Source organism: Phyllopteryx taeniolatus, chromosome 16, assembly GCF_024500385.1.
Source record: "Phyllopteryx taeniolatus isolate TA_2022b chromosome 16, UOR_Ptae_1.2, whole genome shotgun sequence".
In the NCBI taxonomy this organism is placed as follows: Eukaryota; Metazoa; Chordata; class Actinopteri; order Syngnathiformes; family Syngnathidae; genus Phyllopteryx; species Phyllopteryx taeniolatus.
Window position 1 is genome coordinate 21,508,881 of NC_084517.1, and position 25,740 is coordinate 21,534,620.

Sequence of the window (25,740 nt, forward strand, 5' to 3'; positions counted from 1 at the left end):
CTGACATCCAAGTTTCTGTGCGCTCCGGGAGAACAAAAAGCGAGTCTGTTTTGAGGAAAGAAGCGCATAAACCTCCCTCCTTTTCACACATGAACATTAGCAGATGCCTGTGGAGCGACATGCACGCATTGTTTCAGCTGCAGGCATTGCTTTTACATGACATCACCTGTTGTTGTTTTTTTTTTTTTTTTTTTACCTGAAGTCGCTCCATCGTGTTCACATGTGCTAACGATTAGGACTCATCTGTTGCCGTCTCTTTATACTTTTCCTCAAATTCTTCCTAAACACTAACGGAAGGATGGAAAGTTATAGCCCCCTGACCCACGGGGGGAGTACATTGTGTTTTTATTTCTCGGAAGTTTTCTTTCAATGAGCAAATTGACTCAGTGGGGCCTGTTTTATGAGTTGACAGAGTTACCGTTCTCGGGCCACTCTATTTGTGTGTTTGTTTGTAGGTGTGCGTGCATGCTGTTTTGATTCCCTACCTCCCAGTCAGGAAACATATGGGTGGTCAGCCTGTGTATCGTGTTGGTTTATAAAACTCGCTCATAAAAGCGCAGCCCCGTGAGTCATTCGTAGAGGCTGAATCCCCTTACGACCGATCGTAGGGGCTTCGTTACCGCAAAAAGGAATTCCAAGGTCTTGTTCACACGTGAAAGTTGCTCATAAATAGTCTCATTCAAGTCGGTTGTGAATAGTGGTGCACTGCTGGATAAAAAGAAAGAGTTGAATAATCGATAATTCATTGAGTTGTTGATAAGAACGACGTTGTCCTCATTGGAACATCTGAAAACGGCAAAGAAACTTGCCTGTTTTTACTACATCATTCTCCCGAGTCTCTTTGTGTGTTACGTTGTTGTTAGCATTTTTTTTTAGCATAACCATTCTCAGCCAACAAACTGCTGAACTGTTGTCTTCTTGATTTATTTTTGATAGTCTGTAAGAGTTTGAAACGCGCATTCAAGACACATACAGGACTTGACTGAAACGACGACGACCGGAACGGACGGTGTGGTAGCATTGTTGTCATCTTTATTTCTTTTGATCGTCTGCAAGAGTTTGAAACGTGTGCAACGAACAGAACGGAAAGTGTGTGTGGGGGGGGGGCATCGTTGTTAGCATTAGCATCCCCGAGTCCAACGAACATTGCTTTTAGCATTAGCATTCCGAGTCCTAAGACTGCTGAAATGTCTGAAACGCTTTCTTCTTGATGGTTTCAACAGCCAGCCAACGCACAGAGCGGTAGTGTTTTGTTGTTGTTTTTGTTGTTGTTTTTTTTTTTAGCATTAGCCTTTAGCATTTAGCATTTTGAGTCCACAGATGGCTGAAAATAAATCCTCTTCTCCTTGATGAGCACAGTGTATGTCCAGCTAAACAGAAAAAGCACAATAATCCCATCTTATTTTTCCATCTTCATTTACTGATATCACTTTTGTTCCACTTATACAAATGAGTTCACGTAATAATAAAAAAGAAAGAACAATATTAACAAGGCACTTCCCAAAATAAACAGGGAAAACTTAATTTACAGTCACGTTGAAGATATTTATTATTTCCAACGAATTCTGTTTTACAGAAATATATTCCAGTTGCCTTACTTTTTCTTCTTCTTGTTATTTTGGTTGGAGCGTCAATCCGTTCTGCGTGTAGGACCGTTGACTATACTCTGAAAATACTGCTGGTAACAGGCATTCACAGGTGTGTTGATCGAGGAGTCTGGGATATAATGAACTCGAGAGATGGGGGCACATAGAAAGAGGGGGCGGCAAGTAGCGCAAGTCCGAACATGAGCGTTCATGAGCACTCATGTTGACAGATCAGTCCCCCTGCACATATACATCGTACATAACTCGTAACTCGAGTTCTTGCTTGCCCTCTTCATGTTCCAGTCCCAGAGTCATTTTGTAAGTCTCGCTATTCCTCTAAACCACAGCGTGGTTATTCATTCACATTAGATTTAAAATGATTCCCAGCGTCATGCCTAATTTTACTCATTGGGCAAGCGATCTACCGCATAAATTTGTATATCCATGAATAGTAATTGAGGGCTAAACTGCATTTCCCTTAAAGGAAGAATAAATAATAAATAAAGTCCCTGTATTTTTTTGTGTTGTGTAATTTGAATGTGTGTTTAATGTAATTGAAGCAAGCACTAAGCTGCAGCTAAAACAGAAGGGGTTCAGTCAACGGCTTTCGTGTGTACCTGCTCGTAATCCCGATTACTTCCCCCTTTTTACGACGGCCCGTGCTTCCAAATGTTGCAAAAGGAGACTTAGTTAGTCTTGAGTGTTTGCAGACTTGCATCTACTTAGACTGTCTGACACCGTGGGGGCCAAAAGCTCTTTGATTGACCGTGCTGGTACCAAACGATTTCTAATCTTCAAAGATTTAAATCTGTCGCTTTGTCCATTAGTCACAAGAGGTGACTGTGTATGTATAAAAAGGCTGTTAGCAGTCACAATGTTGCACAGTAAAAAAAAAAAATTTAAAATACAAAAAGACATATAAAACTTATATACAAAATCAGCATTTGTTTTAGTGCCAAAAAAAGTAGGATATTCAGGATGTAGGCTTTCAACATGGCCCATGTAGATTTTTGCTACATTAATCTGCCCGTGTTACAGTCCTCCGCCCGGTATTGTAAAATCCGTCTGGAGGGGTTTTGAAGAGCGCGACAGACATGCTTGAAAACGTCTTTGTGGACAGGAGAGCAATAAAACCTTATCTGCACAACTTCATTCCCTCCTTAACGGCAGGCACGAATCCCTTTGGGGACAGTACTGAGGAGCAGCAATGTACACCTGACAGTGTGGTGCGGGAACAAATCTGGCATTACAGCAATTTAGTGCAGACTCCTGAATGAACAAACATTTCATCCAATGAAAATCCAGCATGTCTCTCAGCATCGCTTGGCCTTCGACAGTCTGGCAATGTGAGCTCAACGTCACATATACGGAGTCAAAGTCCAAATACGGTGAATTGGATGATTAACCGTTTCGCACGATGCTCACTGATTGTTATTCTGTCGTCTGTCATACAGCTGGTCTCTGTGTTAGTCAGTAAGGGACAGTGCTGGAAGAGGAAATCCTTATTTAGTCCGGGCCAGGTGTCAAAAGTATGAAGGCTTGTGTGATGATAAGTTTTTACTTGATATACAGTGGTCCTGCAGTAGCAGCACTTCATATTCCAGGTTGCCATTTTGAACAGCGGGTTCAGGGATCATGAGTTCTGCCTGTTTCTGAGGCAGCGCCCCGTTGTCCATGCCAGCCTTTACACCATCCAGCTCGAGCTGAGAGGGCTCGCAGTCCAGGTCCAGGTGGCCTTTAGCTCTCTTCTTGCGGACAAAACAAACCACTCCCACCGCTGTTGCTATCAGAACCAGCAGGAGCAAGATGGCCATCGCAGGCACCAGCATGGTGGTCATCTTCTTGTTCACTATTTGAGCTCCAGTGACGCTGGCATTTTTTTCATCGGCAGTATGCGCCTGAGTGCATACGCTGTCGATGCCATTCGGGGCGCCCAGTGGACTGGCGCATACATGGTAAGTGGAGTTGGGGTTCAGGCCTCTGAGTCTGTACTCCGGATATGAGGCCGGCAGGCTCAGTTGCATCGGCCTGCGGTCTGGCCCGGAAAGATTGCGGTAGGTAAGACGGATTCCGCGGATGTACGGTCGCATTTCTATGTAGCGATGGAGATCTAGCAGGATCGATGTCGAGGTCGCCTGACGCGAACTGATATCTGGCACGTTCGGGGTGACCGTCGTCACGGAGACATCGGGTTCGGGCGGCGAGGAGGAATCGTTGTTTTGGACTTCGCAATAAAATCCAGATGTGCCGTGTGGGCAGGTACACTCGACTTGACCGTACTGGTCCAGACGACAAGTCCCACCATTGAGGCAGGTTTGAGAGGGGCAGAAGTGTTGTTCGTCATCGGAGTCCATGCTGCTGCTGCTTGGGGACGCAGGAACAGGCGGCAAGAGGTAGTCGGCGTCTTTGTTTGCGTCGTCATCATTAGCCTTCGGGACTGGAACGGCTGTTGTGGTGCTCTCTGAGGTCGTGACAGGCACAGCGGCTGTAGTTTTCACTGTGGTCTTAGTTTGTGTAGTTGTAGTAGGGCAGCCAAAATCACGATGCTCCAGTCTCTCCACTACCTTGCCAGCATTGATCGGAGGGAAGTGGCAGCGCGTCTCCTCTGTTCTCTCCAGGGTGATGCTTTGGGCTCGCAGCCAGCTCGGGAGCCAGGCTAAGGTACACAGGCAGTTGAAGGGGTTTTCTGCCACGGTCAGTTTTCTAAGGTGAGGGAATAGCTGCGCAAAATCCTCTGGGAGGCCTTGCAGACTTAGGCTGCTAATGTCCAACTCCTTTAGCTCTTCTAGATTCTTCAGGTCCTGAAATTTAAGAGGCCCCATGGGGTTGCCAGCCAGGTTGAGGTAAATCAGCCCACGAATTTCTTTCAGGATCGGTGGCAAAACCTCCAGTTGATTTCTTGAGACATCCAGTTCATGGAGGTTCTTTAGACTACCAATGAGCTCCGAATTCAGGTCGGTTATTCCCACACCACCCAATTTGAGGGACTCCAGATTTGGGGTTTGGAGGTCTGAAGGGCCCAATCTAGGTATGACGTTAAAACGAAGATCCAGCAGCAGCAATCGAGGCATTGCGAGAACAGGCAAAGACGTCAACCTATTGCCCTGCAATTTGAGCTCCAGTAGGTTCTCCAAGCCATTAAACGCAGCAGGGTGGATGGTCTTGATATGGTTGCTATACAAATAAAGACGCTCAAGCAGTACCATGTCTTGGAAGCATTCCTCGGAAATGTGGGTTATTTGGTTAGATGACAAATCCAAGTTTTTCAAAGAGGTTAGTGGTAGGAAGACCCCATCTGAAAGTTCTGTCAGTTTGTTTTGGCTGAGGTCGAGCATTTCCAAGTTCTCAAGACCATCAAAGTCCTGGGCGGATAAGCCCTCGATGCCATTGGCGAAAAGGTAGAGGCTCCTTGTCAACGGTGGCACTGTCTGAGGAAAGGTGGCGGAACGTCTCTGGAAACACAAGATGGAGTCCGGCGTGGAACAAGAGCAGTCCTTTGGGCATTCACTGGACATGATGCCTCCGGGAATTGCGAGGACGATCAGGAGGGGCATCAGCAGGGGGAGAAAGACCTTCATCTTGCAGACTCTTGTCCACGGCTCAGCCTGAAACAAAAAAAGACCAGAAATGGCATCAATTCCCTGCCACTGGAAGATGAATGGATGGAATACAACATTAGTACACCGATGACTGGCGACTCTCTTTTCCAAACCAGGAACATCCAGACGATGTTACTTGAAAATGCACGGGACAGACTAGACTTCCAACACTAATTCAGTTTATAGCTCTCTAACACATTGTACAGCGAGATTACTTACAGAGATTAAATGATGCATAGCCAGCGATCAAAGGCTTTTCGTCACAAGGTTTTTCAAAGCTCAGCGCTGTAGCCTTCACGTCTCCGGGGGTGCTAATTTACTCAAGAAAATGTTGACGTCGCGCCACACATTTCTGGCACTGCATTGTTACTACAAAGATCTAGGTGACAGATAGCATTATGGCTTGGCCGGGACCATTTTGTTCTCAATTCCCTCGTGTTACGCACGCACGCGCGCACACGCGCAGAGACTGCTAAGATGTAGTAGAAACGCTACACTTAATGTCACGGCGACGAGCGACAGAAGTATTTGAAATGTTACAAAACAAACAAACCTAAGATCTACCAGGGTTAGGTTACACAAATCCAAGACTTAAATACTCCAATAGGGTGTGGTGTCTATGTTAGACTGGAAATAGCTTTAAAAAAAAAAAGATGAGTGAAAGGTGAGGTAAAAAGGAATAAGGAGAAAAAGACGAGTTAGCGTGACAGTTTATTGCCACAACAGACTTGGGAATGAGTGGGAGAAGGGGGTGGGATAGGCCTCATTTCTATCTGTCAACATCCTTTGACAGCTTTTTATCTTATCTATTTTTTTTTTTTTTTCTTTTTTACTTGCACCGAGTAACCTGAAAACACATTTTTGTGTGTGCGTGTCTTTCCACCTGCGGCAGATACAATAGTGGCATTGTCTCAAATGCGCAACAAATGCTGCAGTGTATTTTAAGTTCGGGGTTGGTGAGGAGTAAAAGCTCCCGTTTCCTCGTACTGAACGGTGTGCATACTTTTGGGTCTTAACTGGTTGAGTTGTTTATGTCTCTGCAGTACTCAAACCTTAATGAAGAGGCAAGTATGTGGAACGTTTTATAGACCACACACAAACACACACGGAATGTTCTGTTCTTGCACAGGGTTGTCAGACCATATATGTCCACTAATCCATTTCCATGCATCTCACTTCATAATTGACGTTGCCATCATACCCCTGCCGAGGGTGATACAAAGAGTCATCCGTCTTTATTTCAAAAAGTGTCCAAACTCAAAGGAGGGATGAACATTTGGGTGGTGCGGCAGAGAGGCGTAGAAGGAAGGGCCTGTATCATCTCAGCCATGGCATTTATTTTCATTCTCGTGCCGCATACTTTCTTTCCCGCTGCACTCCTCGAAACTGTAGCCCCCTTTTGGACACATTCTGGACACAGTCTCTTATTTTTCCTTCTCTTATGTGCCGAGTCAAAGTAATCCTGACATGCGCTTGAACTCCGCTGCCAACACGTCAGCCTTCTCATCTGGATAATTACCTTCAGACGGCAACAAAATGTTGTTCTACGTCGTCCGTCGCTCGATACTTGACCCCAACTGACGTTGGAGACTTGACCCGCGAGCGTGAAATGCTTGAAAAGTTTAACTCTCATTTATGGAGAATCCTCCCCAACAACAGCTTGATCATTTCAAGACAACGCCTGAGGGATGTTTTTATGTTCTTGCATGTATAAAGTTGTCAAGGGTTTTTGGCGAAGGTATCAGCGAGGTGTGAGAATCCAACCTCAAAAGAAAGACACACTATTTCCACCAAAAAATCATCGTGGCGATGAAGTGTCACAGGGACATGAGAAGAGGTTGAAAAAGAAAGCAGCGTCAATGTTGGGGAAAACAAAAGAATTTAGGAAGATAAACAGGAGTGTTTGCGGGTTAAATTTAGTTTTCAGCGCATGTGCGTACGTGCCCAAGTTGGCGGGTGAGCCCACAATGACAAATAAGCTGCGTAAATTATGCGTTAAAGTGGCAACATACTGTATAAACATGACTGTCCATTTGTTATCCTCGTTAGGGTCGAAGATCAGCGGTTTACAAAATGGATGGATATTATTTTACCAGCATCCTTTCCATTGAGTTTCTTAACAAATGTCAGCTAATTCCGGCTAAAAACCACCCAATCGCCAGGGCTTTAATGCGCCCGCCCTTAAGTGTGCTTGCTCCCACCTTAACTATTTGCAATCTCGTTGGTTGTTAGTAGAACATATTTCTTGCCCAGCACCAGAATACGCAACAGCATTCAGTACACAATGTTTTAAGTACACCTCATTCCAGAGAAACTCGACGGGATGCAGATCAGTGATTAGCGTCAGATCCCAGATAAAACCTGAGCTTGACACTTCGGATTCCTCTCTTTTTTTGTCTTTTCTGTTCCGACTCAAGTGATTCGGACGGGTTTTTATCAGTCAGTGTGTAAAAAGATAAGGGACAACGGTGTGGACCTGTGCTGCTGAGTGACTCCTGATTGTGTGGTTTTGTGTCTCGAAGAAGTAAGTGGACTGCTTTGGGAAAGGCATGTGGAGATCAACGAGAACTTTTCAAGATGACAGATCTATGAGAGGACGGCGCTGATTGTATAGGAATGACAGCTTAAAAGGAAACACGTCTTTTAACAATCGTTCTTATTTTTGCTCCAGTCTCGATCTGACTTCGAAATGTCATCCTGTGCATCACCTGCTTAAGACAATTTAAACGCCTTCCTCAAACAGCTGCTCTTTCCCCATTAAAAATAAAATCAAAATCAAAACAGCAGCACAACAGCAGGGGGACATCAACAGTCTACTACCGCACGTTGGAAACGAGTTTCCGTAAAGCGGTTTTACATTATGTGGAGACGGCGTGTTTAACAGCGATTCTCTGCTTGTAAAATCTGTGGTTTAGTCAATTTGTTGCGAGAGGTAAAAAAATAAATAAATTAAAAAAAGCACAATGAAGCCACCTTGCTAGAGGTCATAAGAAAAAGAAAGAATGAGGAGGAGGGAATAACAGTGGAGGTCAAAGCAAGTTGGACTGAAGGAGGAGCCTGTGAGGCCCCGAGTCGGGGGTTGGAGTGGGCTTCAATTAAGCCCCTGAGGCCCAGCGTCAAGAGCCCTTATCTTGAGAGCGGCTTAGAAAATGCCAGTTAGTGTGTGTGTTTGTTTGTTGAGGAGTTACAGGTCGCCGTGCACTTGCATAATTCTGCCGGCTGGACACCAGGCCAAGTCGGAGTCGGGTGGGGGGGGGGGGGGGGGGGGTAAGGCTGCGCACCGCACAGGGCAAGTCTTCCTTCGCCTGCGGGGATTTGAACTCGCAAAGGAGTCATGCTTTCGGCATGTGCGTTCAGGCATAATGTACAGTGTTTTGCTTCCGTGAGTTCGCTTTTTGCGTAATGGCAGCCCCACTTTTTAAAGCCTCGGGTTTGTTATCTTGTTAACGCTGGCAAGAAGGCGCTGTTTTGAATATGAATGAAAACGACTAACGTGGTCTTAAACAGCAAACTGTCCAGCGATGATTATGGATACCATTTTGACTTTTTAACATAGTGAGAGTCCCCATCGTCTCCTCCATCTACAACCAATGACGTGATTTTTGTTTAAATGTCCTTTAAAACACCGCTTCAGGTAATTATAAAACTCACTTTTTGCGTCAGAGACGAGCAGAAACTCGCACACAGACTCAAGATCTGATTACCGCTGTTACTTTGTTTGAATGAACAAAGCGCCAGACAGAACGAATGAAATGTTTCAAGCAAAGGATTGAAGAGAAGATTGAAGTACTATCCGGCTTCTAAAGCCATGGAAAGTTCCTCGGTTCATGAACGTCCCGTCGTGCGACAGATGAGGTGGCTCGGGCATATGATTAGGATACAAATATTTGTACTGTACTTGTGTTTTTACTACTGTGTCAGTGTAGGTTACGCGTTCAGACGTATGCAAATTAGGGCAATCTCGCCAAATCTCTGTTGCAAACTGCGGTTGAGTTCAATATCAAGTAGTACACCTACTTCAATTTCTGCGGCATTCCCGAGAAGGTGCAGGAGGAGTTTAAGGGCCTAAATCCCCCCAAAACAGCAGCATTTAAGGTTGTTGATTAGATTCCGCGCGTGCTGCTGTGAAGAACGTGTGGTGGATCTCATGTCAATCGGACGCACTAATGACAGGCGCTAAAAAAAAAACAGTCACACCTCTGTGGCGGGCCCGAAATATGACTGCAATGCTAGCAATGCTATGGCGACGTCATGAGCTCTGTGGAAACATAACAAATTGCTTCAGGCGATTATGACGCCTAAGTCTACGTTCCGCATCGGAAGCCACTTTTAGTGTGTTTACATGGTACGAGTCCAGCTCCTCGACCCTGCGTTGGGTACACCGCCTCTCGTCCAGCGTCACCCGCCATAGGCTTCATGTCACCCAAATTATGAGGGTGAAGACGAGTCCAAAAGGAAAAAGATTCAACATACGACGAGAGTTTTGTATCCCTAAAGTGACACCAGTCGCGGTTGGGGCGTTGCTCTAGCTTAGAGGATCAATACTTTGCTTTCCACAGCGACGCGCTATCTATCTCGCGCGTGATGTGATCAAGCCTGCTCGGACGAAAGAACCAATAGAGGAAGCTCTCCAAAGGTGGAGGAGGCATGCGCTGGAAAGGAGAGGAATCAAAGGCATTCAAAGACTAGCAAAACAGTCCAGTTGCCATCAAATCAGTGAGAAAGTGAGAATAGAATGAACGACCTGACAGGCATTTAACATACACAAACGACAAGACCACATGGCTGCCGAAAGCCAGATTTATGATCGTGGTGCTAACTTGAGACTGTTCATTGCTCCTGAAGAGAAAACCGAAACATGACCTAGACGCAATTGGTGAAAGTGATGGGAGCCTCTTTCCCATACTTTTCCAAACTATTTTGCCACAACTCCCCCATTTTTCTTCTCCCCTTCTCCACTGTCACCGGCGTCCGCCGGACCACAGCTGGAGCCTGTTATTCGTAATCCGGTGGGGTTACGCGTCAACATGACAAAGGGGGTCGGGAGAGATTTGCGGAGGACGCAGGAGGATAAAAAAAAGATTACGAAAGAAGTATCTCGCAAAAGACCCTCCAGGTGTACCGCCGGCTGACGCATGCCACACAAGGTTGAGTCTGGAAATGACAGCTATGCTAATGAGGCAGTGCAAAATATGTGCTAGCGGTTGCATTTCTCAGATTAGCATCTATCACCGGTTGTACCTGTATGAATTTAAAAGAAGAAAATAAACAGCAAAATGTTGATTATCTTGAGACAGGAGCTCGTGGTCACGGATGTCGATATATATCGTATATATATCGAATGAAAGGCAACGATAGCTTTAGCGTGTCTTTCAGTCCTCGTCTAGAGAGCACAGCGGTCGTGACGATGCTTTATACTGAATGCATCAGTAAAAGATGCTTTGATTGTTGATTTATGACAAACATTCATCAACAGACACACTTTGTCATTGTCAAAATGTCCTCTGTGAATGACATGATTTGTGGTCAGGAATTCTTTTTTTCTTTTTTCTTTATTTATTCTCTCTCCCCAAAGTACAGTCTGAGGTGTTTTTATTGGAGGACTTCAAGCGGAGCATTGAGACTCGCACAAGCGGGCGCAGGCACTTAGTGGCCACTTCATTAGGTACAGCCGGACGACGGACTAATAATTGTGCCTTTCCAATTCGTCTCAATTGCAACACTGTTGTCGCATTAAACATCATTGCAAACCAATGTAATCCTTTGTTCACATTTCAATTTTGTGCCCCTACGTTTTCATTCCAAGCATGCAGCAAGCAGCATTTCACACCTTTTACGGTTTGAAATGATAAGCGTGTCCCTCCTGATGTTGGACAATCACGTCCATGTAAGAAGACACTTGGTGTCTGTGGAGCTTTCATGTCCAACTTCAGAAATCTTTTGCACACTCTGCATTATAAACGAAGCCTACTATAAAGGCTTGAGCATCCTTAATTAAATATACGTAGTACAGCACACGTCAACGTTTTTAATTTCATCAGTCCAACGATCAACAAAGCTCATTGATGTGCGAAGATGTGTGGAGATCTTGGGTGTTGGTGGCCCCCCCGGAGGTTAAAGATCATCCTCAGATCAGGGCTTCCACCATTACTCCGTGTTCTCTGACCCCAGACAACACAGATAACAAGCCTCGTTTGACATCACACACACACACACACACAGATCGGGTTACACACACACTCGTCGCAGCTGAAGCCTGCTCTTGTTGTCGTTCCCGGCAACACGCGTTCGGGAAATCCAACACCGCTTGGAGCGGGTCTGGAGGAAATGCCGCTCGGCCACGACATAAAAGTGGACGTAGCTCCAGTTTTCGCCGTCGTCTTGTTTGTGTCCGGGGGGCGCCGCCTTTCATCATCGCACCCCACCCTGAAGACGCACCACAATTGAAGTCACATTCCTCTCTTTTTTTTTTCGGTGTATCTGTCTGAGATCTCAAACGTGAGGTTCTTGTGTTACACAGCCTTGAAAGTCCACCGCAGACAACTTTGGCTTTCATGTGTTTTGCTTGTCAGGCTGTAAACAAAATGACGCCGGCGATGCCTCCTCTGCGGCCAGCTGACTAACACAGCGGAGTACACACATGCCCGCAATCGGGCTGAATTTGAGCATTTTTCCCCTTTTCTGATCAAAGCCAACAATAAAAAGATTGTCGGATTTCTCTCAAAGATTATCCTGAGCGATTATCCTGCGGTGTGGGGTGTGTGCTAAGAGAGATTTTTTTCCTATCTGATCTGCCTGAGAAAGCAGCAATTGTCAATGTTAAAGCTGTTCAATATTCCCGATCGCAAATATTGACGTGTGATCAACACCGAGTTCGGCTGATCCACGGACTCCGCGATCGTGACAAGAAACTGAGGTTTGGTCCAACTGATTCCAAACTTGAATGCTAAAATGCGACTTGAAAGCGGGGTACACACATACTGATAATCGGGCTGAATTAGGATTTTTTTTTTTTTTTTTTTTTGGGGTGAAAAAGTCCTTTTGTAAGAATCAGATCAATAAATCCTGTGTTCCTAAGTTCAGACGATGGACCACAACTTGCCGTCGTGCCGGCTGGAGACGCCACGCGTACCTTTTTGTCGTCTGTCTGAAACATGAGCGAGGGCGTGTCAGGCATCACACGCAGGCACGACGGCCGACCGTCCCGCGCCTGATAAACACTGTCGCAAGCGTACGTGCCCTCCGGCGCGTTTGTCTTGGAACACGCATCGTGCAAATATGTCTTCTAGCTCTCTATTTGCCTTCCTCGGCGACTACAGCAAACATTTGCCGCCACGGGCCGCGCACACATAAACTGAACGATACAAGGGTCACGTTGAACTTCTTCAACTTTAAATTATCCATCCATTAACCAATCCATCAAGTGATAATCTATTGTTTATCTATTGTTTTATAATAAATAATAATAAAGGATTTTGGGGTGGTCCGCTGCTCCGTATCCTACGAGAATAGATCCGAGCAGCCACCGAATCTCATTTCCACTTTCGGAACCAAAATAAGCAACCTGCACAGCATTTATTTGAGGATCGTTCATGTTTTATGGTTACAAATTGAGAAAGTGGAGGAAAACACGTTTGCTTCATAAACGGAATTACAAGGATACGCGAGGTTACAACTTTTTCAAGATACGAACCGTTGTTTGGGCATTTTTTTTTTTTTTTACTTTGACCTGCGAGCAAAAATTTGCGATTTGAGCCCAAGCAGCAGTTTGGTGGAGAGTGAACAATTCTTCTTCTTCTTCTTCAAAAAAAAAAAAAAAAAAAAAACGGGCTTCTAGCTGCTTCATGCCACTCCCAGTTCAAGTTTACTGTCAAACCAAACACAAAACAAAAACAATTACACGTTGTGTATTTAAAACAACAACACAACTTTGCCTTCCGCAGGCTTAATGCTAACGCACAATGCAAAACGCCATAGATGGGCTAATGAATAGCATCGATAGTAGCGGTGTTATTACCCTTCGAGCAATGGATATTTGAATGCAAATGGTGCATCAACACATGTAGACAGACTATATAAGAATACTCGCAGTCCTATATTCTTTATCCTCTTACGAAAAAATTGGCGACTATTACAGCAGCTATTTGAGTCACTTGCAGTAGTTGTGAAGCAATTCTTCTTCGATCACTGTATTATACTGCCCCCCGGTGGCCCACACACACCTTTTCATGCTTTACTTTCTATTTAAATATGTCATTACTATAAGTTTTTATCAATTACAGTATAGTAGTGTGCTGTTTTACTTATTGAAAAAAAACTCAATACCAAAATTTTTGGGTTTTTTTTTTGCGGGGGGGCCGGGAGGGAAGTTGCAATGGATTTGCGGCAGTTCCATTCATTTTGAAGGGGAAAGAGGATTAAAGATACACGTTCCGATCGCATATCGTGGCAAATGTTATTTTTAGCATATTCCGCGGGCTGCAAATGGACCCCGGTGCGTAGTTTGGAGACCGTTTGCCCGGTGGCCCGGCTGCCAGTTCCACTCGGACTCGGACTCGGCCGCGGGACTCGGCGGTCACCGTTGGACGCGGCTCGACGGGCGTGTTCTGGTTGTCTGGACACAGTTGGCTTTTTGACTTTTTTGACTTTTTTTTTTTTAATTAATGATGAGTATTTTTCGGCCTCTGTGGACTATTTCGAGTCGTTCTGTTGATTTCTTTCGTGCAGGGTCGCAGTTCAGAGTAATAACTTATGAGAGGAGCGATTGTATTTATCACAGATGCATCTCAATCAATTAGTTTAGTTCAATTCAAAAAAGTTCAATTCCCCCCCCCCCCCCCGCCCCTTTTCCTGTCTCACACTATCTAAAGTGTGCCAATGTGCAGTGCTACCTGTTTTTCTCTCCCCACCGTTTGTGATTTTTCAAGTCATTCCGCTTTTGCCGGGTTTGTTCCTCCCGACACGAGATAAACGTGACATGAGATAAGCGGAACGTCACGTAGGAATTTATTGTTGTTACCCCGCCGGCAGCAGAAAACAACTGGCGGGACATTCCGGAAAGTGAGACGACCACGACTTTTCATCGTTATGTGTAAAATGAAGTCGATTGATGGGTGAAAGTATTTGTCAGCTACGTGACAGGACGTTGTAAGTCAACAAAAGCCGTGGCGCTCCCGTACCGCCGTTGCAATCCAACGTGTGAGGACATCAGTCCGCCCAAGTCTGTCAAAACCTCGCCGTTGGCCCGAAGTCGCTCGGAGAAGTCGTGCGCGTTACAGACAAAGCACGAAATCCTCCACTTTCGCTGAAATGTCCCAAAAATGTCACCACCTCACGTGTTCATTACCGTGAAATGAATGCGTTCCATTTGCATCATAATACTCAGAAGTGCACGTTAGTCGCACTTCGCTCCAAATTCCAAACGCCACAATTTCGACACAACTTAGTTCAGTTCTGGTGAGGAAGCTGAATGTCTGGACTTCCTTTGATGTATTTGATTGATTCGATTTGCTCCTTAATTTCTGCTTGGCAACACGTTGATTCGACACGAGCGGCAAAAAGGAATCTGTGGAAGCGATGCCCACTTTGATATACAGCGGACCCCCGCGCACCCGCAGATTCGGACGGGGGACCGGGCCGGACCGCCAATAGCGAAAATCCAATTGATGCCCATTATAATTGCACTGGGGGGGAATTTTTGTGTTTTTTTTTTAACCCCAAAAAATTCTTTATGAAGCGAGATAAACTGGCACTAAGTGTTTGGGCGGTTTGTTCCCACGCAAAAAGAGAAGAAAAAAAAAAAAGAAAACGATTGAAAGAAAACATTTTTAAAAATTGGAAAATCCACGGGTAGGGGAACTTTGAGTATGCTGTTTATATCTTTTAACGAGATAACGAGGGTCCACTGTTGAACTTTCTCACAGGTACAGAACATAACCTTTAGAATGTAAGACAGCCACCCGTGACGCTTTGTTTTTGTAGCCAAGAACGGCAATTTGTGTGTTTGCGCTTAATCCGCACAGCCGCTCAAACACGTCGTCGTGCGCACACGCGGCATTCCTGTGCTGATCTGTAAAAATGTGCGTCGGGGTGTTTACTTGTGTGAGGTGCACCTTTGTTTACCCCTCCTGGTTTGCACCGCAGCCGACGTATTGCCATCCATAACAAGCGAACTACTCCATCGTTTCCTTTGCATCATGTGCTGAATTTCAGGCTGCGAGTGCCCAACTCAACTACATCCACGACCTCCGAGTGACCCCACACTCGCAATAAGTACAAATCTGTGCTATAGAGAGACCACATACGTATGTTTTGTATAGTTTCACGCCTTCCACATGCTTTCAACACATTTACATGGAAACAGCCTTTTGTAAACACACACCAAATTCAAAACATAAAATGTGCAGAGACTACGTTACATATTGGAGTGTCATGCATGTGCCTTTAAGAGGCGGGGCCTGGTGGGGTGGCACGTGACTATCCGGACGTGCTTAAAAACGTGATATAGTGGGCCAACGCTGTACAGTATGTACTGCATTCCAGGATGCAAGCTCATATTTGACTAGCTATTCAAATACACACATAGCCTCGGAAGCCGAGGTTTTCAATTTTGTGCCTTTCACCGGCAAGCCCGATGAGGCCCGCCGACTCTGACGAATCGCTGCGGCGCACGGCAAATATTCGACAGGAAGCGAGCGGACACACCGTCCACAGATTCCTCAACTTGAGGAATGCGTGCGTGTGTGTGTTTGCACCAGAAGTCAACAGCACAGGAGCATAAGTAACAGCACCCCCACACCCAGTCCTCCCTCTGCCTCACTCAGCAGAACCAGGCAGCTCCTTCAGAGCCACGGAGGAAGTCGCAAAGCAATTAGTGAGAGTTAGCCGTGCGCGTCCAGGCGCCCGAGGCTGCGCGCTCCGATGTGCGTAATTGCGTGTGCGCGCACGAGTCGAGACAGACCCAAGCTGGACTAGCTACAAACGGTCAACATACCCACAGTGTGGCGTATGAAGTGCTGCATCCACAAATGAAAATGCTTTTATTGTCTTAACAGTGCCCCAGCTGCACCACTTGGCCATCATGGCGTATACAGTGTGCCCTCACCAACACGCAAATTTCAACAAGACAAGAAATAGGGTGTGTGAAGTGTGCTATGATTCCAGATTCTTGGGGTATTTTTGCTGAAAGCTTGGCACCAACATGTTACTAAAACACCTGGAAACTGTTTTACAGCGTTAGGAACCAAGCCCTGCCACGCATTGCAAAAATCTGCAAATAATTGACAAAAGGTTTATGATTGCATGTTTAGATGCCACAAGATGGCGGCAGAGCACTTTGTTCCGTTAGCCTTAACGAAATGAAGCGCTCCCCCTCACTTAAACATAGTTCCTTGGCACCAAGATGCCAAAAGACAGCACCAAAGCGATGTTGTTGTTTTTACTTCATTAGACGGGGTTTTGGCCTGAGCACAAAAACGGCGAATATGTGAGTTTTTCATCCAATAACAGAAGGTCGATGGGAAAAAAACAAATAATAATCTGTGAAATTGCTCATCGCCAATTTATGGGGGCACAAGTGTGAATGAATTAATACACTAGCTCTTTAACCCAAATGGTATTTGAAGTATTTTTAATGCTAAAATGTATTTATTAATATCACCATGAGTTTTTTAAATTTCCTGTTTTACAAAAAGAAACGTAAAGCATACTATTATGACTCGAAAAACAGTTTTAGCGGTCGAATAAAAAGGTGAATTCCGTTTGAAATTGCTCATTGGCTTGCTACTCCAAATGGGGAAATATCAAGAGCCGACTAGATTTGAAATAGTCGGCGTTAAAGCACTTGACGATGCCGGATGCACTCGTCTCATTTTCACGAGCGCTATGAAATATGTTGAGCATTGCATACATTTAAACTTCTAACCGCGCCACAACATTAGGCACAGCCGCAACATCTAATATCGATGCAGGTTTCGTAGTTTCGCCGTGGTGCATTCCATTGATGACTCACCCCGTAAAGACGCGTCCTCCTTTAGCGCCGCTCCATTTCGGGACGTCTTCACCTGCAAATAACGAAACAGTCAATAAACCCTATGTGGCAACCATCCTCCCTTTTGGAAGTCTGGCTTCTCGCCATGTACTGTTCATTGCCTGAAGGTGAAAGAGGAAGTTTTTTTTTTTGTTTGTTTGTTTTATTTTTTTTCTACCCGCTTCTACTGTCAGGTGCGTGGATTCCAGCTACGCGTGTGCGCTCGCGTTCGTATGTGTGTCAGAGCGGCCGAGCGAATCACAGAGCGGAAGAATGCAGGCCGACGACTCTCGGCTGTGCCAACTGCTTGCCTCGCCGTAAGTCCATCATGGCCGCAGGACGCTTCGCTAGTAGTTTGTTGTCGTCGTGAACACCTGCCGCTCGAGCTATTGCATCGTGAACCGAAAAGATGGCGGAAAGACTTTTGCACTCATTGAACCCCAAAGAGTCAAAATAACCCAAAAATAAGGTGCGGGTCCGTACAAAAAGAGTCCACCTATCGAAGACCTCCGATATGGAATCCGAACACCAGATTTGCTGTACGCGATGACTGCGCCACTCGCTCGACCTGCTTGCGACCGAGATGTTGTTGAGTCACCACCTGGCCTGCACGCACTCGTTTGTACTAATTACGCCGTCTTCGTCACCCCCTTCCCGCTTGCGTGTGGAGCCACTCTGTTGTAGAACTGCACTTGAAACGATAAAAAAAAAAAAAAAAGCACGCAAATCTTGTTTTTTACTACTCCGCTTCCGTTAAAGGAAGTGTGGAATCGTTAAGCCGCGGGCCACATACCGGAAAAACATCCGTTTGTCTATTTTCTATAGCGCTTGTCCTCATTTGCCCCAACTGGCTTTGGGGCAAAAAGCAGGGTACACCTTGGACTGGCTGCCAGTCAATTGCAGGGCACATAAATATTGTGAACAAACAACCATTCGCACTCACATTCACATCAAAGGACAATTGAGTCTTAAGTAAAGCTAAAAATGGCGCCAACACGAGGAGAACATTTAAACGGAGATTCCAAACCGGAACCTCTGGCTCCATCGCAAAGCGAGGACCCCGCTGCGTTGTGGCGTGAAGTTTTGTCGCGTCAAGTGTGCGCCTCCCATAACAATGGCTTGGAATGACAAGCAAATATTCCCGTGCGACTTTGTTGTCAACGTCCCGTGAGGTCTTATCGCGCTAATTGGGCGAATGTTTGGAGTAACGCTGGCTTGTTAGATACTTTTCTTTTTTTTTAATCACTTATTGATTGAGAAGCTCGGTCATCCGGAAGAGAATCTCAGAGGAGAGCCGCTGCTCCTCCGCATCGAGAGGAGCCAGATGAGGCGGCCGGGGCATCTGATTCGGATGCGTCCCGGACGCCTCCCCGGTGAAGCGTTGCGGGCACGTCCCACCGGGGACGACCCGGGACACGCCGGAGAGATTGCGTCTTTCGGCTGGCCCGGGAACGCCTCGGGATCCCCCCGGAAGAGCTGGAGGAAGTGGCTGGGGAGAGGGAAGTCTGGGCGGCCCTGCTAAAGCTACTGCCCCCGCGACCCGACCTCGGATAAGCGGAAGACAATGGATGGATGGATGGACTTACTGATTGCGAGCGGTTAAATATTTGAGCTGGCTCTCAAAGGCTGATCTGTTGTCGCTAGTTTCGGTTGAGTAGTCAAATCGATGTGCGGGGGCGGGATCACCGTCAGGCAAACACAGGCAATGGCCCGAGGCCTCCACATTTCCTGGGAGGCCACCAAGTCATCGAGTGTTCCTCCGTTCAAAGCATGTATTGTTGTTTTGATTTTCAAACTACTGAATGTGTCTTGATGTTCCAAATGCTCCTCTGGATCTCATTTAGTTGCGCAGCCTATCCCAGCTGTCATCGGGCAGGAGGCGGGGTACACCCTGAACCGGTTGCCAGCCAATCGCAGGGCACATACAAACAAACAACCATTCGCACTCACATTCGCACCTACGGGCAATTTAGAGTCTCCAATTAATGCATGTTTTTGGGATGCGGGAGGAAAGCGGAGTGCCCGGAGAAAAGCCACGCAGGCACGGGGAGAACATGCAAACTCCACACAGGCGGGGCCGGGGATTCAACCCGGGTCCTCAGAACTGTGAGGCTGACGCTCTAACCAGTCGTCCACCGTGCCGCCTGATGATAAACATTGCTATTCCAAATTTTTGCAAGCGGAGGGCGCCATGACGGGGTTTTGCTCTCGGCGCCCACATGACAAAATACGCCCCCGCGTGTGCGTGTGTGTGCGTGTGCGCTTTTTGCCTGCTAAGGTCTGCTTGCTAGGCTTAGGCTAATTAGAGCCTAAGATGAAGATCTCTTTTTCTTTTTTTTCCCCCCGTGAGGAACCCTCGTGGAAAACGCTGCAATTTGCGGTGGCTTTTCTGGGACGAGCGTCTCGTCTCGTCGCGTCGCGTCGCGTCGCTCTGGTCCTCCGTGCGTCTCCCGCACGCACGCCCGCCTGAAGTTGTTTGGGTTGGAATTTTCGTGGACTTTTTGTAGATTCTTTCAACCCGTGCGACCTTAAATCCCCGTCGGACTCAAACTGTCAACAGGCCGACGCTTCCAATTCTGTGACGACAAGCTTGCGTGGCTGTGATGAGAGAGCCTAGCGACGGTACTCATTTGCGGTGTTTTGATCCACGCTGGATCGCTTTGCATGCATGCGTATATTTACACGAGGCCCGGAAGCGGTTCTTCTCCCGGTTGGATACGCGAGCTCCATTTAGCTCCCGAGGACTTACGGGGTTGCCGTTTTGCCGTTTTGCCTTTTTGCGTATTCCGCCTGGTCAGCGGTGAATTGTGACGCCGTGTTTGTTTGGTTCCATTTGAAGCTAACGCCCCGAACCTTACGCCGCAAGAGGGCGATTGTCTGTTCACGCTGACCTGCGAAAACAGAACTCAAAGCTTTTGTCCCCGCGGTGACCCGATCTGCAACGGAACCGAATCCCAGGGTTGGAACGACACTTTTTCAAGACGTTTTGATTTGTGTCTTTGAGTCGTGTTGCCGCTGATGTATGTCCACGTCCAACATTGTTAGACCAGCGTTTATACCGTTGAACGTCCACTTTGTGGCCCCTTTTTCAATTGTCAGCGTTTTCTGGCTCCAAAAGGCGAACATCGTGTCAAAAAATGCCCAAACGACGCAACTTTAATCAGTTTTCAGTTGAGAGGTCTACAGGAAAAACTCTTGAATTCTCCCCGTACATTTGCGATGAATCAGCACCCGCGCATTCCCACACTTGGTTTCTCACTTCCTTTCTGGGCGGGCGACTCCCCTCTTTCTCTCCCCACGTGCGCCCTTTGCACCTCGACCCTGTCCTGAGCGCTCCCCCAGCGCCTGACTTTGGACTATCGGATCCCTCTGGGGCATCGCTCTGGATGCGCCAAACACAGCCGCTAATTGTTGGGGAAGACAAAGTTCGTGAGAACCCGACGTGAGTTCTGTCCCAAAAGTGGACCCGGGAAAAATGCTCTTGTGAAGCTCAATAACAGATTCAAGCCCAAATGTCGAGAGTCGAATCGTATCTGAGGCTTCGAATCGACACTTGCTGCTTCAACAAGCGTCGAAGCGATAAGCCGCCTGACGGCAAAACTCGCGCACAATTGCACGTCGGGCCCCCGGGTGTGCGGCCATCTGTCGTGACGCTAATATGCTAAGAGCCTTTACCGGCCGCGGGCATCTTGTTTGCAGAAACGCAGCGGGCGCACGCGGCATCGTTTTGCCGTGGCAAGCTGTGTCCACACCCCCCGGAGGAAAAAAGTACAAATCCTCGTTCCCTCAACGGTGGGGGTCTTGCCGATTTCAAGCCGTTTCCGACGCATTTGACGACTGTTGGACCACTTTGCGGTTTTGCCGCCTGGGAAGGACGATGCAATTTTGTCGGGGGGGAGTTTGCGTAAAAGATGCTAATCTGTCTGAAGCCTTGAGCCGTTGCGGTCAGAAGACGCTTCTTAACACCAATCGAGCTTTTCACACGTTTTTTTTCCCTCTTTTTTAGGAATTTAGGGGAGCGGAAAACGGAGTTCTGTTTTCATTGACAAAAAACATTTGTATGTTTATTGAACATCATACATATATGATAATAGTCACTGGAATAAATGTTCCTTTAATTGTCTTTTATAACTTTTTATTATGAGCAAAGGCCAATTGACCTAATTTAGTTTTTTATGAGCTTATTATCATGTTATCACTTTTAGTCACTATGATGTCATTCATTTTTAATGAATATTTGAGGCGGCACGGTGGCCGGCTGGTTAGAACGTCAGCCTCACAGTTCTGAGGTGCGGGGTTCAATCCCCGTCCCCGCCTGTGTGGAGTTTGCATGTTCTCCCCGTGCCTGCGTGGGTTTTCTCCGGGCACTCCGGTTTCCTCCCACATCCCAAAAACATGCATTAATTGGAGACTCTAAATTGCCCGTAGGCATGACTGTGAGTGCGAATGGTTGTTTGTTCCTATGTGCCCTGCGATTGGCTGGCAACCAGTTCAGGGTGTACCCCGCCTCCTGCCCGATGACAGCTGGGATAGGCTCCAGCACGCCCGCGACCCTAGTGAGGAGAAGCGGCTCAGAAAATGGATGGATGGATGGATGAATATTTGAAACTATTATTTTATTTATTTACCACATTTCTCCGATTAATTTTTAACTTTATTATTTTAATGTAACTTTATTAATTTTATATGGCAGAAAAGCTGATTTTATTTTGTTTAAATTGTTTTTAGTAGCTTAAAAATCTTAATAATAAAGCATTCAGCTCTTTGATATTTTTTTTTCGATTGCAAATTAGTCGTCTGAGAATGATCAGTGTTTATGTTGGTTGCCGCCTCTGTTTCATTCCAATTCAAAATCATCCATCCATTTTCTGAGCCGCTTGACCTCACGCGGGTCGCGGGCGCGCTGGAGCCTATGCCAGCTCTCTTCGGGCGAGAACCGGTCGCCAGCCAATCGCAGGGCACATACAAACAAACAACCATTCGCACCTACGGGCAATTTAGAGTTGTCAATCAACCTAGCACGCATGTTTTGGGGATGTGGGAGGAAACCGGAGTACCCGGAGAAAAGCCACGCAGGCACGGGGAGAACATGCAAACTCCACACAGGCGGGGCCGGGGATTGAACCCAGGTCCTCAGCACTGTGAGGCTGACGCTCTAACCAGTTGTCCGCCGAAATATGATATTATAAGCTCAAAATATCTAAGATGTGCCGAAGGATGATTGGTTGCTGTTTTTCCTTTCTGTTTCTGTGTTGAAATCAATCAATGAATTCCTCAGGCTCAATGAACCAGTTCAGTCCAGCTAAAATAAACCACAGGATTGTGCTGCCTCACAGTTTGCCAAGTTTGGGTTCCCAAATCTTTTTTGGGGGGGTAGTGGGCGGGGGGGGGGGCACGCCATTTCGATTGGAACCTTCGCATTAATTGATAGTGGAAGCCAAATTTGGCCCAAATTCGAAATCAACACAACTCGGAACGAGGAATCCGATGGAGCGACCATCGATTATTGACCGCAAGGTGCGGAATCTCGCCACTTGATTGGATGTTGCGCCAATGGCAAAACAATCATCTGACCTCCTGTCTCATTCTTTTTGTCTTCTTCTTCGTCGTCTGTCACTTGCCTTCTCGCTGCTTTTTTGCTTTTCTGCATAAATACAACGCAAACTGTGACGTGCAGTCGCTGGTGTTTATTTCATCGACAAGCGCTTATGTGTATTAATTATTTATGTATTGTTTTGCTAGATGCAACGCTGCTGCTTTTGTTGCTATTCACATCGGCATATATATATATATATATATATATATATATATAAAACACCACCGTGAATTAAAGATGGATGGTTCAAAGTCATTTTATGATAAGAAATAATAAATGTGTGGAACTTTTCTTCATATTGATACAGTATGTAGTTCTTTGCTCCCTATAATGCTGCTGACTATCCTTTTCTGCATATTCATTCATGTCCGGTTCGCCATTCAAATCCACTTTTTAAAAATGATTATGATCATTCATGGGCGGTTGACAAACACACTGCTGCTCACATTCTGCCCGTTAATATTTGCGTGAGTGCCATTGCCGGCCATGTAAAAGGCTGATTGTGTTGTGTTGCGAATGCGGCGGCGTGCAGTAGCAAGCTCGTAAACGGCAATCGCGGTTTTAACAAAACGTCCCCCCCCCCCCCCCCCCCTCTCCCGTGGGGGTTTGCACTGGAGTCATAATCATTGCCACACGACGCCTGCAGGAACCGCATCAGTCTCAGTCCCACTTTTTATTGTGCCTCAAAGGGAGAAAAAAATTTAAATAATAATAATAATCATCATCATCATCATCATCTCCTTCTTTGATTTGAACCTTATGCTGCACCAACGGAATAAAAGTTGATGGCTCCATTTGATGAGCATTTGTGTGTTAAGTGCGTTCAGCTTTTCTAAGTGATTTTAGAATTGCAAAGCTCTCGCTTCCCCGCTCGGACCCGAAGCGTCCCCGAAGCGGTGAGCGCTGCGCGGCAGCCAAACGTGCTGCAAGCCGGAGCCCACCCGGAGCCCACCCGGAGCACCTTTTCTATTCACTCGAATCCCTAACGCCAACCGCAAGGTCCAAACACGAAAGTGTGCGCGTGTCCGCCCGTTTTACGCACGGATCCCGCAGGGCGAAAAGTGGGAAAAGTCTCACCTAGAAACTTCCGTTTTGTTGTCATCCAAGCGGTAAAGTCCACAAGTGTCTGCAAGCGAAGCCGTTTCAGTTTCGAGGCACCGGGAAAGTGGCGCGCCTGCCTCCGACGCGCTCGAGGTGGCGACTGGCTGGCGAGTGCGCGCACCGGGGGGAAAAAAAGGCTTTCTTCTTCTTCTTCTTCTTCTTCTTGCTTAATGCTCGCCGGGTGGGAGGAGCCTCGGTCACCTTGGCGGCGCGCATTCCGGACGCGCTTCTGCTCACTTGCACTCGCGCGACCAGTTTGGGAGGCGCTCACCTGAGGCCTCGTTTGCGGCGCGCTCGCATGGCCCGACTTGCTTGCGCTCAACTCAGGCTTTTTTCTTTTTCTTTCTTTCTTTTCTTATTGTTTTACCTCCCTTTGACACCATTTAAATATACACCATCAAACAATTGTCGACAAAGGTTATGCAATAGGCAGCACGGTTCTTTACATCCTCTTTTTATGTTGTTGTGATGTTTGTATATTTATCTTTTTCCAACGCAGTGCTGTTGTTCTTTTGAAACGGTGGCGCTTTTTGAGGGGAGCCGCAATGGATTAGGGGCCCTTCACTTCATTTGAATGGAGAACATTAACATTGGAACTCAACACACGGGCTCATTTGTATGAAAAACCTCCACCGTAAATATAAACAATCAAAAAGGAAAGAAATTTGTGTGTGTGTTTCGTTTTTGTCTTGGGAGTCCACCTTGTGTTATAAATTAGAATCCACAAAATACATCAATCCATCCATTTTTACGGCACTTGTTTGTCCTCCTTAGGGTCAAAGTTGAGCTGGAGCAGAAATGACGATTTTAGAATTCAAATTAGATTCCTGGTTGAAAGGCCAGAAGACAAAATGTCCTCTCTGAAAAATTGCCTTTTTTGAGGGGGGGGGGAAAAAAAAATGCAGAATAAAAGTTTGTCAAGTTGAAAGCCGCCAATTAGAAAATCCCGCAGATTGAAAGTTTTGCATTCCGCCCATCAATATGGCAAATTTAACGCAGCCATTAATGAAAAATCAATGCAACGCTCATGGGCGTCAATGGCACTGTGCGCACTTGTTATGTGTGTACCCCGCTTTCGGAAAGCCTGGGAATAAACCTTGTTGATTATTTCCTGACAGAGGCCCAGTTCAACCCCTGCTTTTTATTCCTTTTAGGTGTCAAGCGTGCCCTTTCGTTGGCCTGTCTGCATACGCGTTTTGGTGTTTGCGCTCATGTGTGTTGTAACGCGTCTTCCCGTCACGCCTAAATGGGTTTCGACGGCCGCATGTGTGGGCTTTTGTGAGACGGAGGCCGGATCCTTCCGTCTCAGCAGCCCCCGGTAGCGAGGGAAAAGCCCTCTGTGTGGGAACGAGAAGCACACGGCGAAACCCGCGAACGGCTTGATGACGGGGAAGCGATGGACGACGAAGCGAGAAGGGGATCATAAATCTGCTCTCAAAGCAGAAGCTGTCGCGGTTCATGTGAGAACGAGCCGGTAGTGCAAATAGACGTCTCTTCCCGCCCATGTTCTTCTGCTTGAGCCTTCGATCGCTTGTTCGTAAACTTGTCTGCAACATTTTTCTCTGGAAGAACGACAGTGATAAGTGAGAGAATCATTTTGACCAGATGTTAACGTGACGTTTGTAAAGTAAAACGTTTTTACGGCATATTCACGAGCGAAGCTTAGCATGGGTTGCTAGTGGAAGTTACAGTCTCGGCCACATTATTATGCGTTATTTTTTCATCAAATAGTCACAGAAAGACTGAGACTGTTTGCGTCCGTCTGTAGGTGCTGCTCTTTTGGTTAGCAACCGAGTTCAAAATCCAAAACAGATCTCAACGTTTGTTACT

At 46.5% G+C, this 25,740-nt stretch overlaps 2 protein-coding genes across 6 annotated transcripts in view; one reads left to right on the plus strand and one right to left on the minus strand.

Moving 5' to 3' along the window:
* Nucleotides 1–25,740, plus strand: part of LOC133465688 (mitochondrial import inner membrane translocase subunit TIM16-like) — a 92,977-nt gene that overhangs the window by 42,932 nt on the left and 24,305 nt on the right. The gene's annotated exons all lie outside the window — the stretch shown is intronic.
* On the minus strand, nt 1,400–24,315 carry vasnb (vasorin b). 3 transcript variants are annotated; one of them, XM_061748726.1, is made up of 3 exons: nt 23,887–24,315; nt 17,196–17,247; nt 1,400–5,191 (listed from the first exon to the last, which is right to left on the minus strand). In XM_061748726.1, the coding sequence occupies exon 3, from the start codon at nt 5,162–5,164 to the stop codon at nt 3,110–3,112; it is 2,055 nt and encodes a 684-aa protein (XP_061604710.1). In that variant the 5' UTR covers nt 5,165–5,191; nt 17,196–17,247; nt 23,887–24,315; the 3' UTR covers nt 1,400–3,109. The 3 variants fall into 3 exon arrangements, with proteins under 3 accessions (XP_061604710.1, XP_061604711.1, XP_061604709.1); XM_061748727.1 differs by lacking the exons at nt 17,196–17,247; nt 23,887–24,315 and adding an exon at nt 9,203–9,342; XM_061748725.1 differs by lacking the exons at nt 17,196–17,247; nt 23,887–24,315 and adding an exon at nt 5,405–5,758.